This window comes from Euprymna scolopes, chromosome 45 (genome assembly GCF_053919585.1).
Source record: "Euprymna scolopes isolate OS-2025 chromosome 45, ASM5391958v1, whole genome shotgun sequence".
Classification (NCBI taxonomy): domain Eukaryota; kingdom Metazoa; phylum Mollusca; class Cephalopoda; order Sepiida; family Sepiolidae; genus Euprymna; species Euprymna scolopes.
The window spans coordinates 62,666,323-62,682,126 of record NC_136526.1 but is presented as its reverse complement, the minus strand read 5'-3'; the positions used below and the strand labels follow the sequence as shown (position 1 = coordinate 62,682,126).

The window sequence follows — 15,804 nt, the reverse complement described above, 5'->3', positions numbered from 1 at the left end:
GGAATGTGTGAGATGACTGGTGGGATGCCTTATCTCCAGCATGAAAAAAAAAAAGATAAAAACTGAAAAAAACATTTTGCATAGATTTTAAGGCTTTAAATAAAGTCATGAAGAAGTTTACCTGAGCATTACCTGTCATTAATAACATATTAGCCTTGTTTGGGTCGGCCAAATACTTTGTAAACTTAGATCTGAAGTCAAGGTACCCTCAGGTTACATTAAATAAGAACGATAAAGAGGAAAATTAATTCACCTGCCACTGGTGTTTATTTCACTTTAACTTGATACCATTTGATCTTCCAGGAATAAATTTCCATAGTTCTAGAGGGACAGAAACATTATGCATTACCATATTTGGATGATATTTTAATATTCTAAGATACGATGGAAAGTCACTATATGAGTATGAGATGACTGGTGGGATGCCTTAGCATGAACAAAAAAGATAAAAACTGAAAAAAAATAATAGAAAATAAAGATGAACTGCAAAAACAAATAGCAATAAAATATTTTTCATTTTTTTAAATTCAAATATGTTTTCAGCTATTTTGGAGCTTTGTGTATTTCTATCATATTTCATACAAAAGATTACATCAAGTCAGACGTCATCGGGTTTTTCAAATTTGATTATGTTGCAGATTCAAAGTGGCTAAAACTGTTAATATCCAACAAAGCTGACTATAGAGCAGAGACTAGCAACGTATGTAACTAAAACTGAATATCCAACCGAAATTTGTTTTTGTAATACCTGAAATAAAATCCAATGAATTCATATTTTTTTTTTACTTGGATTCGTTTTTATATACAACAGTTTTTTTTATTATGTACAACAGTTTTTTTTATTATGTACAGCAGTTTTTTTTATTATATACAACAGGTTTTTTTATATATAAGTTTTGTTTATATACAACAGTTTTTTTATTATATACAAGCTTTATTATATACAACAGGTTTTTTATATGCAACAATTTTTTTATTATGTACAACAGTTTTATTATATACAAGTTTTTTATTATATACAACAGGTTTTTTATATACAACAGAGTTTTTATACACAGTTCTTTTAATTACATATCCTTTTTGGCCTTTTGGTCAAGATCAAAGTGTAGTATCTGTTCTTCAGATGCTGCACTTCATTTTCTTGTTCTCTTTCGGTGGAGGAGAAATCCTTCACGACTGAGACAATTTTTATTTTTGTACCTTTTCTCCACGTTAAAAAAACGACCCTGGTGTCTAACTCTGTCCCGTGGGGAGGCATAGTAAATAGGTACATATAACAGACTTTTTTTTATTAATTACAACATATTTTTATTATATTCAACAGTTTTTAATTATATACTACAGTTTTTTATTATATATATATATATATATATATATATATATTTAGTCAAAATCATGCTGATTTAATCGAAAGTTTTCAATTATCGATTTTTCGATACTTAAAGGCATTCTGACACAAAACTTGTCTAAAAACAATTTTAGACAAAAAGTATATTTTCAAGACTATCAGCTGTTTTGGTGTTTATAAGGAACAAACATAGACGCACACAAAGTATCTTTGATATATATATATATATATATATATATATATATATATATATATATATATATATATATATATAGAGAGAGAGAGAGAGAATTATATTGACCCACTGGTTCTTGTAAGATCAACAAAGTTAAGCAACGTTGAGCTGGTTAATACCAAATAGGTGACTATTTGAGAATACTAGGTGCTGTACATAAAAAAATATCGACACTTCCCTGCAAAAACTTAATGTCGTCGTCATCTCCCCTCCCAGGGAAATACAAGCAACTGTGAACCGTTTGTAAATTTAATTTTTAGAGGGATATGGCTCAACCCACTATGTGGTAGTGCAACTTCGGGTTTTGTATACTTTTGTAAAGTTAAACTTGAAATCTAATGAATGTTGGTTTAAAAATTTTTTTTTTTATAAATGGTTGCTCTACATGAAAGACTAATCGCAAGTTTCTTCCGTGAAATTCTAAACTTAAACTGCATTGAATTTCAGGATTTAGTCATACTGAATCCGTTCTCAGAATAAAATTGTTATTAATTTTGAACAAGGAAAATCAAATCAAATTATGGATAAAAAATTGTAAGTTTCAACCAATCATGTAACTCCACCAAACTAGATGGATTCTTGTCCTGGAATACGTGTCTGAATGTTTTTTTTATGTTTTTATTTATTTTTTTTCCATTTTCACCCCAAACAAGGCACAGTGCCACTTTGAAGTAGGGGGCTACTATCGGGGACATAAGTTACAGGGACATTATGAAGGGAGATGAGCAGCAAGATGTCGGTTCACATTACATTTGAACTTCTGCATGTCAGTACAGTTGGGAAAGCAGAATCCCGGAAGGGAGTTCCAAAGTCTAGCAGTTCTGGGGAAGAAACTATTAGTGTAGAAGGCTTTCTTACATCTAGGGATCTCTATTGTGTAGGGGTGGGATTTAGCTGTTTGTTGGGTTTGTCAGGAGTATTTATGCCGATGGGGTACAAGTGCTTGCAGTTTGTCAGAGCATTCATCATTAAAGTACTTGTAGAACAGGCAGAGAGATGCAACATTTTGTCGATGGGACAGAGGCTGAAGCCTGGATGACAGTTCAGGACCTATCAGGTTAGCGACTCTCTTTTGAACCCTGTCCAGGAGTGAGAGACTAGTAACATATGCGCCAGCTCAAATATGACACTAGAACTCTATACATGAGCGAATGGTGGCCTTGTAGACGTACAGGATACTTTCAGGCATAAGTAACTTTCTAGCATGTTTTGTCCAAAGTTACCCCAATCCTGGATATAATAGAAATTCCATATTATTACGAGTATCAGTGCACTTTTTCTAAGATACTTATGCAGAATTTGAACGGAATGTAGCTAAGCATCTGCTCGGCTTTGCCTGGAACATGAAATCAACCACTCATATTTGCCTGTAATCTGATGTAAGATGCTAATCAGCTAATTCCCAACATGCAGCAATTGTAAAGTTACTGCGGTCGCAAATGGACAAACAAATAAAACAATAAAATATCTGAGTCGGCATTTTTTCTTTTTCAACACAAATTTTTATTATCTCTTGCTTCCACATGTCCATTTTAGTCTGGCAAGCGTTTCTCCTCCTTCCCACATTTCTCACCTTTTCTTTACACGTCTATTCTTTCCGACACCGACTTTATTTTTTCTCACCTCACACCGGCTGTAACCAGCCATTTCATACCTGCGTCATTACATGTCTATTCTCTTTGGTGCCAACTGTGTTTCTTCCCGAGCATTTGTTGCATTATTTTCTCTGTTTTTTCCCTCCTCTTCTCGCACACACTTCTTAATTTGCATACATGCGATTTTCTGCTGCTGCTGCTAATCTTTCGCAAGTCAGCCATCCTTTGCTGCTGCTGATATTTTCTATGCACTCTGTTACGCAACAAGCAGACGACTTTTGGATAAATATTAGAAGAGAAAAACCTGAACAAAGATACGTGACAAAAACTCAGCAAGGATCTGTAGCAGTCAAAACTTACTAAAATAGCAGGCAGGGGGTGAAATCTCGCGGCTCGAGATTTAAATCAACCATCTCCCTGGCTTATCTAACTAGAGGCCAGCTCTCAATCATGTGACATTACATCACGTGAGAGTACATAAAAGGCGAAATTGACACCTCTTCCTCCTCTTTTTCTCCCTGCTGGCTGGCAGTAAACACTGCCGGGGAGCTTTGACGCCAGTACATGACATGACTATTGTCAAAATTTGCTTCCTCATGCGCTTCACACACATACTCTTTTCTACCTCGAGACACTAATCCTTTGCCCCATCACTACTATTGGACGCACACTCCTACAACACGTAGAAGTTAACCTAAATGCCCGATTTTTTTCAGGAGATATTAACCTAAATAACCAATAAATATTAACTACCCATGCGGGGTCGCAGAAATACCTGGATTAGGACCCAGGCGCGGGGCGAACCCCCTCGGAGCTGATGGACCCGTAGGTCATCCCAGGTCATTCGTAGGAGAAGGAAAACTCTGAAACTAAACCTAGGGGAGGGAGGCCTCTTCAGTCCTGGACGACAACCTTCCCAAGAGCTGGTGACTCAAACAAATCACCGGTTGGCAAACCTAAACTGCTTAAGGAGGAGATAGGCTCTGTCTATCGCCCGGCTTTCATACTCCTTCTTTGCATATTGGCCAGGCGTAGAGGTACTATCACAGGGACTCGACTGAATCACCCAGTGGTTGACCTTGTTTCCTGACTAGGGCAATGAACGCCGCTTCTCCCCACTCCCGCCACATCCCATCCCCCCAAACTGGACACAGTGGGGTGCTTCAGTGCCATATATGTCGGTGCAGTTGGACTGAGCTGGCTTTGCCTAACGGATTGAGGGTACCGGATTGACAGTTCCTGGCTGCTGTTTCTGACTGATAGTACAGGAGCCCTAACTCTTTGGTAGCGCTTAGAGCGGCTGCTCCATCAACAGTTGTAAAATATCGGGATTTTGTAGTGCCATGTCGCGCATGGAAAGGGACCCTGCACTCATTCTGGTGGGCTTTCCTGAGGCCACAATCCTGTGGGTGAGGACAGCTGATGGTCTACTTGTATTGCATGTCTGCTATTCTGCACAACTTCTTGTCCAGCACCCCCTCACTCACTCACCCTAACTGAAACTTTTAAATAAAATAAAATGAAATGACAGCTCAAGCAAAAGTTACGTTTAAACCAGGACCAAACTCAAAGAAAACCAACCTGCCTCCTCCCTTGAGGCTTGCATTTACTAATATCCGCGGGCTTAGAACTAACTTAGATGATGTTGAGTCATTTCTCCTTGTAAACACTCCGGATATCTTAGCATTAAGTGAAACTAACCTTCACTCCTCCATTCCCTCTAACCACTTTAACATGCCTGGTTACCTCCCACTCTACCGTAAGGACTCGGACAGACATATGCATGGACTTGGAGTCTATATTCGTAACACCCTCCCCCTGACTAGAGAAATAAAACTAGAATCAGAGGACCAGGCCTTTATGTGCTTCAGACTAAATATGCAACACAATATTAGCTACTTGTATTTTCTCTACCGCTCTTCCTCAAACCAAGACTGTACCCTAATAAACAAAGTCTCATACAGCATAGATATAGCACTCTCCCTCGATACTAGCGCACAAATACATGTATTTGGTGACTTCAATTTCCACCACACTAACTGGCTAGGATTCTCTAATCACACAGACGTAGCTGGTAGCGCAACACATAGCTTCTCTATATCCCATTCCCTATCTCAGTTGGTTACATTTCCGACACGTTTCCCAGACCAGCAAGATCAACATGCCTCACTTCTAGATCTCTTTATGACAACGGTTCCCAATGACTGTACAACAAATGCCCACAGCCCACTCGGGAATGCTGATCACGCTGTAATAATGGTAGAAATCAGCCTAAATTCTTGCCCTAAAACTGAAGACCCACTACTCAAAACAAAGAGGTATTACAAAAAGGCTGATTGGGAAGTCATCAGGGAGCTCATCAGAGATGCCCCATGGCAAAATATCTTTACTCTTCCAGCGGAACAGTATGCAAATGAGACCACTGAATGGTTCAAAACTGCTATTGAAGCACATGTTCCCGCACGGAAATTCTATAGCAACCCCCACTCCCCCAAATGGTTTACTTCTGCTTGTGCAGCTCTGCCATTTGTCAAAGACAGCATGCGTTCCGCAGATTCAACCGACATAAGTCCAGCTCAAATAAACAGAAGTTTATAGAAGCTAGAAATAATTGTAAGAGAGTGATAGAGACAGCTAAGACAGATTACTCTGAAACCACCAGAAAACGCATCGAAGCACAGAAATTAGGAACCCGGCAGTTTTGGAAAATCTACAACAGCGTAGTTAATAATGGACAGTCAACTATTCCCCACACTATCAAACGATCATGAGGTTGCTTGCACGGCAACTGACAAGGCTAATCTGCTTGCCAGTCAGTTTGCCTCAAACTCCACACTGAACTCAGTACGCCACTCACTCCCTGATTTTCCTCTGCGAACAGACGCCACACTAGACGATTTGAAAATCACCCCTTCTCAGGTACATGCTATTATAAAAAACCTAGATACCTCAAAAGCATGTGGACCAGATCTCATCCCGCCTGTGCTATTAAAAAAATGCCGAGGTTGCTCCAGTTCTGTCCAAACTTTACAATAAATGCCTTAACGAATCTTGTTTTCCCGACTGCTGGAAAACCGCCTCTGTGGTACCAGTCTTCAAGAATTCTGGTGAAAGAACTGACCCATTAAATTATCGCCCCATTAGCCTCCGCCCGCTTTTCGCCAAAATATTTGAGTCCTTAGTTAATCAAGCCCTAATCCAGCACCTAACAGCTGCTAAACTCCTGACTGACAAACAATATGGATTCAGGCAAGCCCGCTCAACAGCAGATATCTTAACTGTAGTTTCTGAACGTATATATCGTTCATTGGACAAAACAGGGGAGGGTAGAGCGGTGGTCCTTGATATATCTAAGGCTTTTGACAGGGTATGGCACGATGGTCTTCTAAGGAAAATTAGATCATATGGAATCACTTGAAGAATTCATAATGTAATTAAATCCTTCTTAAGTAATAGAAAAATCACAGTTGTCCTCGACGGTCGTACATCTAACAATATGACAAAAATGCGGGAGTACCTCAGGGGTCTATCCTTGGACCTCTATTATTCCTGATATTCATAAATAACCTCCCTGATAAAATTGTTTCGGGATGGGTATATTTGCCGATGACACCACTCTCTATAACAGATATGAAGTGAAAACAAATGAACACATATCCAAGGAAATGGCAGAAACACTAGAGGATGACCTCCAATCTGTAGTGGAATGGGGACAAAAATGGTTGGTCACATTCAATGCTGCTAAGACTAAGCTTGTTTCCTTCAATAACTACAAGAAACCTTCTCTACCACCAATAGCAGTGGCCAAGAACACATTGCCTGAAAGTACTTCTTTTAAACTCCTCGGCCTAACGTTTACAGGGAATATGAACAGGAATAGATACATTGAGAGCATTGCCAAGGCTGCTGCAAGGAAGGTTGGCTCCCTCTACCGTGCTAGAAAACTACTTACGCCTGATAGTATCCTATACCTCTATAAGGCTACCATTCGCCCATGTATGGAGTACTGTTGTCACATCTGGGCTGGTGCATCTGCTGTTTGTTTCTCGCTCCTGGACAGGGTTCAAAAGAGAGTCGCCAACCTGATAGGTCCTGAACTGTCATCTAGGCTGCAGCCTCTGTCCCATCGACGAGGTGTTGCATCCCTCTGCCTGTTCTACAAATACTTTAATGGTAAATGCTCTGACGAACTGCAAACACTTGTACCTCCCCAACGTAACTACCCCCGACAAACCCGACAAGCTACTAAGTCTCAACCCTTTACAGTAGAGATCCCTTATTACACAGAAAATTTTTATTCGCTGGATTAAGTCTAGGCCGACTTAGGATGTTGCTATTTAAATCTTTATATCCATGAAAACCTGCCTCAGTTATGTTAGAAGTAATCTCGTCAAATTTGTCAACTTGAAATTTCAAGTCAACACTGTCCGTGGGCAGCAAAAGGAAAGGGTTTCTGCGGACCCAATTTTATGTCGAGCTCTAGGAGGTCCATAGACCTTGTGCCAATAAATGTATTCACAGGCATTATTACAGATCAAGGTATTAATTTTTCCCTAGATTACCATCAGCTAAGGTAGTCCTTCCTACAAAGGACTTTGATGTTTTGGGGCACATTACAGAAAAATGAGTCCTAACCCAACACGTAGCGCAAGGGTAAGGAAATCCATTCTTCCTCTTACAATCTTGTTCCGACTGACCACCAAGGTTGATTGGTTGGTTGTTTTTGTTTTACGGCATATCAACCTTTTTCAGGTTATTTAATGCCGAATCACAAGATTTTGAAGAAAAATTTTTTAATAGAATATATTTGTTGTTTTCAAGTTGTTTTCTATTTGACCCATAGTTGGAACCCTAACAGGTACTACCACTCCGGGTCAGAGTGACCTGGGAGCAATGGCAATTAAAGGGTGGCTCCACAATCCCCAAAGCCCGCAAGTTGGAGCCTCACCATTGGATATAGTTTAAGGTCACATCCAGGACCATGATCACGAAGGTACTTAATACATAATTGAAGCTCTTTGACTCGTAAAACTTTTGAATCACAAGAATATTTGGAGCAGCCATTAACAATATTATCTGTTGATTTACAAGTTTTAAATTGATCACCAGTATTATCAATAAGTTTTACGATTAATGGTATTATTATATTGTGTTGAACTTCAGATGAAGAAGGGGAAGAAGAAAATGCCGGTTTTGGCGGGAAACTTTCCCGCTTTTTCATATTTAAAGGCGCTGCCTGTAGAAATTCTATTATGTCCAAAAAGTTAGACATGATAGATAAGAACGAAGGATAACATTCTTTCGTTCGTGACATTAATTTCCTTCTGACATTAATAGGGAATTTACGGAACAGTATATGAGCAACCATAGTCACAGAAGTAGAACCTTCTGTAAAAAAACATCCGTTCCGAAAGACTTATCTAATCCCGACAAATTCAGTTTAATTTGTTCAATAAAGGTTTTGAGTTCCTTCAATTCCATTTTCTGCACTTCCTGAGGAATTATTTCCTCCAATATCTGATTTTTGATAAGAGAAGGATTCAAAATTTTTTACCTTTAACAATCTCAGGCAACAATATAATTGTCGGGGATGACATCCATATTCGAGATTAAGCCATAGGCCTTCCCTTTCAACTTAGATTTAAGGAGAAGCAATTTATCCGCCTCCCCCAAATTGGTGATACAGAAATCAAATCTTCTTAGGAAAGTTCTAAATTCAAACATGTCGGCCGAAGGGGATCAACTAAAATTTGGACACTCCAAATTCTTCCTTAAAGGCTGAAGAGATCCAGATTTTAACCTCATGACCAGACTCGAATTCATGCAATTCTTCACTAATATTGGAAGAAAATTGTGCCGAATCCTGACAAAGTCTAAGTCTTTCCTCCTGGGAGGATTTTAAAATAAGCTGGTCCAAAGAAATCGTACAATTCATTTAGCCATTTCTCAACATCCGGTGCATTCGACTGTATAATGGTCAGTAAAGTATTATTTTCTTTCAACCACACCACTGTGTTCAACATGCGACATTTCTTAGCCTCAATTTTGGCAAATGAGTCCTTAGCCAGCGACATTCTGAAATTAAAATATCAGGATGAGAATGAACGCACATTACAGAGAACAACTTAGAATAAAGGTAATAAAAAGATTTTTACTAAACAAACCCGCCATTATATTTAAAATCGAAAAAAAATTATTCAAGAGAAATCAATCCCGCTCTATAGGTATTCAATTACAGTTTTGCATAAAACGTCTGCAGAGCAGAGAATTTCTTAAAATCCAAGATGGCATATGCTGGAATTTAGAATTTAAGAAAACTCGTTCACGGAAAACTCGTCTATTATTCTAGTTAAGAAAACTCGGCTATTATTGAATAAATATCGACCGCATACACATTTTATGACCTTCCTGGAAGGAGATATTGTTTTTAAAAGAGACTATACCCCCCATATTTAAAAAAATATCTTAACTTGTTTACTATTGTTTTTAAAAAGATAGAATCGATTTTCTAAATGTTCATTTCTACGTAACTGGCTAAGTTGTTAGTGGTTTCACTTATTTTAAAGCGTTTATTCAGTTACAAAAATGAGACTACACACCGCATAATATTTAAAAAAATATATTTATACTTATTTATTATTGTTTTTAAAAGAGTAAAATCGATTTTTATACCTAGCTAAGTTCTTAGTGATTGAATTCATTTTATAGCGTTTATTCAGTAAAAGAAAAGTAGCATCAAGTGTTACATGAGAACGAGAAATAATGTCCGACATTAGGGGATCACATCTTAGGGGTCTTGATATTCGCTCAGAAATAGAAAATTAAAGAAAATACTGAGGGAGATTTAGTTTTAAAAAGAGCCATCACCCTCCAAAAGAAATTAAATTTTAATATTTTTAAAAATATAATTTGGGGAGGGATAGGGCTTTTTTTAAAAACTACATCTCCTCCAAAAAACAAAACGATAAACAACAACAAAAAATGAAATTAAGAATATTCTTGATAAACGATAGTAGAGGTTTCGATAAAATCGATTAATAAATTTCTTTATTAATTACTTTTTTCTTAATGATTGATTTAACATTTTTATTTAAAAATGAGTTCACAAGAGATTTTCAACGCACGGCCTCTCTCCAACCAAAAAAATGTTCCGCTTTTTATTTATTAGTTAATTACAATTTTTATTTTTCTAATATTTACGCATTAAATTTTCTTATCGATATTTTTTGGAGTTGTAAAAATATAATAGAAAACAAAACAAACAAAATTAAAAAAAACAGGGTTCAATTCTTTGGTAAATATTACCTTATACTACAACAGAACATTGACTACTCTAATTTGTTTTTTAGGGGTATTCGATGTCGCTGACAACTAATCTGATAATCAACCCGTCGCAAATTTACAGTTTGCATGGTATTAACCCCTGGAACTTGGAACTATTTTGCACGATCTCACTGCTTTTGTTAAGAGACACGAAATGTGATTTTGAATATTTAGTCAGAATTTACTTGTACTTAAAAACTATCTTCATGCAAGGTGTTCGATTAAAGTTTTCAAATATTGAGTTAGTAAAGAAATTGAAAACAAATTTCTTGCCCCCAATTAACCATTTTCATATGTTGTAGTATATCTTTCGCTTTGATCTCTTGGTCTTCCTGGATTTCAGGACAAGAATTTATCTAGTCTGGTGGAGTATCCAGCTTTGTGCTGTTACTTGAGGTAACATCACTCGGAGAAGGTGCACCATTCCTTGTAAAAGCTAATATGGGTTAGCCATAGAAAGGAGATCTTATTTGGCTTGCGAATACTATGTGATTTGGAACTTCTAGAAAAAGTATCCTCATGCCAAGTTGTTTTGACAAACCCCTGTACGGAGAGACTTTAGACACTCGAGGATAGTGTCTAGTAGTTATTCAAGTTCTTTATTGTGTGTTTTGTATCTCATTAAATTTGTAAAGAGACCTTAGAGGAGGATAGTGTCTAGTAGTTATTCAAGTTCTTTATTGTGTGTTTTGTATCTCATTAAATTTGTAAAGAGACCTTAGACGAGGATAGTGTCTAGTAGTTATTCAAGTTCTTTATTGTGTGTTTTGTATCTCATTAAATTTGTAAAGAGACCTTAGACGAGGATGGTGTCTTGTAGGCAATATCATTTAGAGAAAGTGGACCATTGTCGTAAAAGCAAATGTGGGTTAGACATACCAAGATCTTATTTGCACCGCAAATACGAAATGTGACTTTGAATATTTAGCCAGAATTTACTCGTAGGGAAAGTATCCTCATGCAAGGTCGTTCTGACAAACCCGTGTACAGAGAAACCATTCAAGTTCTTTGTTACTATAAGCAATATCACTTTTAGAAGGTGTACTACACTATGTAAAAACTAATGTAAGTCAGCCATAGTGAGGGGATCTTATTTGCATCGCGATTCCTATAAAAAGTATCTCACGTAGGTTGTCCTGACAAACCTCGTAGACACTTGAGGATAATGGCATAATATCTAATAGGCATTCAAGCTCTTAACGAGGATCATGTTTATTATGCATCTTATTCTTTCTAGAACATTGGTTTCAACATCATCGGGGAAACTAACTTTTAAGAAGGTTGTTTCTTTCCCCTTATTGTCCTATTTGATAGTTTTATTTCCAAAGTACGCATTGCATATGAGGCATTCAAGTTTCTAGAACATTTGCTTCAGCATCATTGGGGACACTAATTTTTACTTTTTCGTTCTGAAAAAAAAAACATTCAAGTTCTTAAGCAATATCATTTATAGAAGGTGTACTCCTCCTCATAAAAGCTAATATAGGTTAGCCATAGTGAAGAGATCTTATTTGTACCACAATTAATATGCGATTCTGAATATTGTCAGGATTTACTTGTAGTGAAAATTATCCTCATGCCATGACTGACAAACCTCGTAGACACTTGAGGATATTGGCATCAAGTTGTCTCTTCATGAGAATAATATCTAATAGGCATTGCAGCTTTTTCTTAACGAGAATCGTGTCTATTATGCATCTTATTGTTTCTAGAACATTGGTTTCAATATCATCGGGGAAACTAACTTTTACTGAGGTTGGTGCTTTTGCCCTTTTTCCCTTGTATCACTGTGTCTGGTTTAATATCTCTATTTTCTAAGTACATAAAAATTGCATAATAGACATTCAAGCTTTTTCTTACCAAGGATAGTGTCTATTATGTATCTTATTGTTTCTAGAACATGGTTTCAACATCATTGAGGAAACTAACTTTTAAGGAGGCTGTTTCTTTCCCCTTATTGTCATAGTTTAATAGTTTTATTTCCAACAAATTGCATATGAGGCATTCAAGTTTCTAGAACATTTGCTTCAGCATCCTTTACTTTCTTTTCCCTTCTTTTCTCATATCATATGTATGATTTAATAGTTTTAATCTATTTTCTAAATATGTAGTATTCAAGCTCTCTCTTCATGTGTACGCATGTGTAGTTTTAAACTAGAATTTTTTGAAAATGCTGTGTTACACACTTGGCAAGAATAAGGTTTCTCACCAGTGTGTGTACGCATGTGTGTTATTAAATGTGTATTCTGTGTAAATGCTGTGTTACACACTTCACAAGAATAAGGTTTCTCTCCAGTGTGTGTGCGCATATGTAGCTTTAAACTAGAGTTTTTTGAAAACGCTGAACCGCACACTGTGCATGAATATGGCTTTTCACCGGTGTGTGATCGCAAATGTGTTTTTAAATTGCACCGCATCGTGAAAGCTGCACCGCACACTTCACAAGAATAAGGTCTCTCCCCGGTGTGTGTTCGCATGTGTGATTTTAAATAACAATTTTTTGAAAAAGTTGAACCACACACTTCGCACGAATATGGTTTTTGTCCTGTGTGCATTTGCATGTGTAGTTTTAATGTAGAATTCTCTGAAAATGAAGCACTACATGTTTCACATGAAAAAGGTTTTTCTCCAGTGTGTGTTCGCATGTGTGACGTCAGATGCGAATTCATAGAAAATGCTGAACCACACACTTCACACGAATATGGTTTTTGTCCAGTGTGAGTCCTAGCATGCAGTTTCAAATGAGATTTCCTTGCAAATGCTGACGAACAAACATCACAGGAAAATGGTTTCTCTCCAGTGTGAGTTCTCATGTGGAATTTTAGGCTGGAATTTTGTGAAAAGGCTTTGCCACAAACGCCACAAGAATATGGTTTTTCTCCAGTGTGAATTCGTATGTGTCTTTCTAGGCTGGAATTCTGTGAAAACGATGTGTTGCATACTTTACATGAATAAGGTTTCTCTCCAGTATGTGTTCTCAAATGTAATGTTAGATGTGAATTTATTGTGAAAGCCGAACCACAAAGACCACAAGAAAAAGGCTTCTCCTTTACTGCAATGTCAGCTTGCGTTTGTTTTTCTGATGTAGAAGACATTGAGAATGCTGTGTTTCAGAAAAATAAGGTTTATTTTTTTTTATATTCGAAAAGTCTTTTTATGATTGTTTCCTTTTGGAAACTTTTCAACAACTTGTTGCACTAAATATTTGATTTCTAGTGTGCTTTATATAATCTGAAAATACTGACAAAAATTATATTTGTTTCTTGCTTAAAATATAAAGTTATACACTTCAAACTATTAACATTTTAACATGCTTTTAGGAAGGTATAACCATTCAAGATTGTCCTGAAAAAACTTTATAGGTGTGTGTGTGATACATGTGTTTTGGACATACCTTCATGCGTCTTTGATTTTGTGCACCTGGAATTCATTTTGTTCTTGGAGGGGAGGCTGGAACCTGTTTGGACGAATATTCATTCACTCCTAACTAAATGAAGGGTTTTATGTTCCTGTGTTTTTCTAATTAACATTTTAACATGCTTTTAGGAAGGTATAATCATTCAAGATTGTCCTGAAAAACACTTTATAGGGGAAGCTTAGATAAAATGTTCCTGTGTTTTTCTAATTTAAGAGACAGAAGAATGCTGCGCCAGTCTTCATAAGGACAAAGTTTTTGTTTATTTTCTGTATCCATATCTTTTTAAGGATTGTTTTGGACATTTCAACAACTTGTTTCACTTAATATATATTTGTCTCCATTTTTTCAAACTATATCTTCTCTTATAAGATCACAGAGCAGCTTGAGGTGGCTCAAATGACTGCAGCAAATCACTATCTTTTTAGGATTGTATCGTTTTGGACATTTCAACAACTTGTTTCACTTTGTCTCCATTTTTCAAACTATACCTTCTCTTAGAAAATCACAGAGCGGCTTGAGGTGGCTCAAATGACTGCAGCAAATCACTGTAAAAAAGGAAAGCAGTAAATTCAATGTTCATAAATTAATGTATTGAATTATTGGAAATTTCTGCATAAAAAAAAGAAGTCTCATACATAAAAAAAATGTAATCAAATGCGACACCGAATAAGATAACTACTACTCGTCCATTTTACTTCTTTCCTCCTTCTTGTGAAAGTATCAGAGCAAGCGAAGGATGGCTAGCATGCAAAAAGATTAGCAGCAGCATAAAATCGTGCATATGCAAATTAAGACGTGTGTGCAAGAAGAAGAAGGAAAAAAAGATGATGTACAAGTGAATGGACGTGAAAAAAATGCCAGCATGAGGTGATAGAAAGAAAGTCAATGATGAAGGAAATGGACCTGTGAAGTTGCAGACGAGAATTGGCCGGCTGTGCCCAGCATGTGGTGGGAAGAACGAAAATGTGGTGAAAAAAATGTGAACGAAAATAATGGTAATAAAAAATGCCATCCCAGATTTTTATTTATTTATTTCTATTCCTGTTTTATTTGTCCATTTGTGATGCTAGCAACGGTACAATTAAAACTCTACCATCAACCCTAACCAAATATCAAGACTTCGGGTGTTAGCAGATCTCACCCTGCCAAACATTCTTGAAAGATGAATAAATTTTAAAAAATAAATAAGAATAAAAATGACCTCCATCCTCCATTTACAGTCTTCCTTCCTCTATATCAAAAAATATTGACCACTTTTGTACAATCAAAATAAAATACACTATAAATTGTTTGCAAAAAATGTTCATTATGCTATGTATGTCAAGACTCAGGAATGTCTGCATCTACTGAAATTTATTGTTAGTTTCATAGTTTGATTATTTTAATTTTAGATTTGTTGGAAACATATGATAAGTTTTTTCCTAGTTTCATAATTTGATTATTTTAATTTTACAAACATATTGAAAACATATGATAAATTTTTTCCTAGTTTCATAGTTTGATTATTTTAATTTTACAAACATTGAAAACATATGATAAATATTTTCATAGTTTCATAGTTTGATTATTTTAATTTTACAAACATATTGAAAACATATAAATTTTTTCCTAGTTTCATAGTTTGATTATTTTAATTTTTTTTTTACATAGGCATCACCACATTATCAAGGCCAAGAAGCCACTCAAGGATAAGGGTTAAAGAGTGTACAGTAGAAATTGGACAATATAGTAATCATTAGTAATGAAAATTTGGTAAATTTGATAACTTATATGGAACAGCTCATCAAGAACTTATTTACGTTAGACTTGAAGACAGCTATATTGTAGTCAGCCGGAAAGCAGGAAAATGGAAGACAATTCCACAGGCGTGCAGTTCTAAGAAAGA

The 15,804-nt window shown here is 36.3% G+C and overlaps 1 protein-coding gene across 4 annotated transcripts in view; it reads right to left on the bottom strand.

The window, feature by feature from the left end:
* Window positions 1-11,103: 11,103 nt before the first annotated feature.
* Window positions 11,104-15,804, bottom strand: part of LOC145269835 (uncharacterized) — a 30,621-nt gene continuing 25,920 nt past the window's right edge. For all 4 annotated transcript variants that reach the window (XM_080125551.1, XM_080125553.1, XM_080125550.1 and 1 more), the window contains one exon: window positions 11,104-14,464. In XM_080125551.1, the coding sequence (XP_079981677.1) occupies window positions 12,616-13,596 (981 nt within the window). In that variant the 5' untranslated portion in view covers window positions 13,597-14,464 and the 3' untranslated portion in view covers window positions 11,104-12,615. The remainder of the gene's footprint in view (window positions 14,465-15,804) is intronic.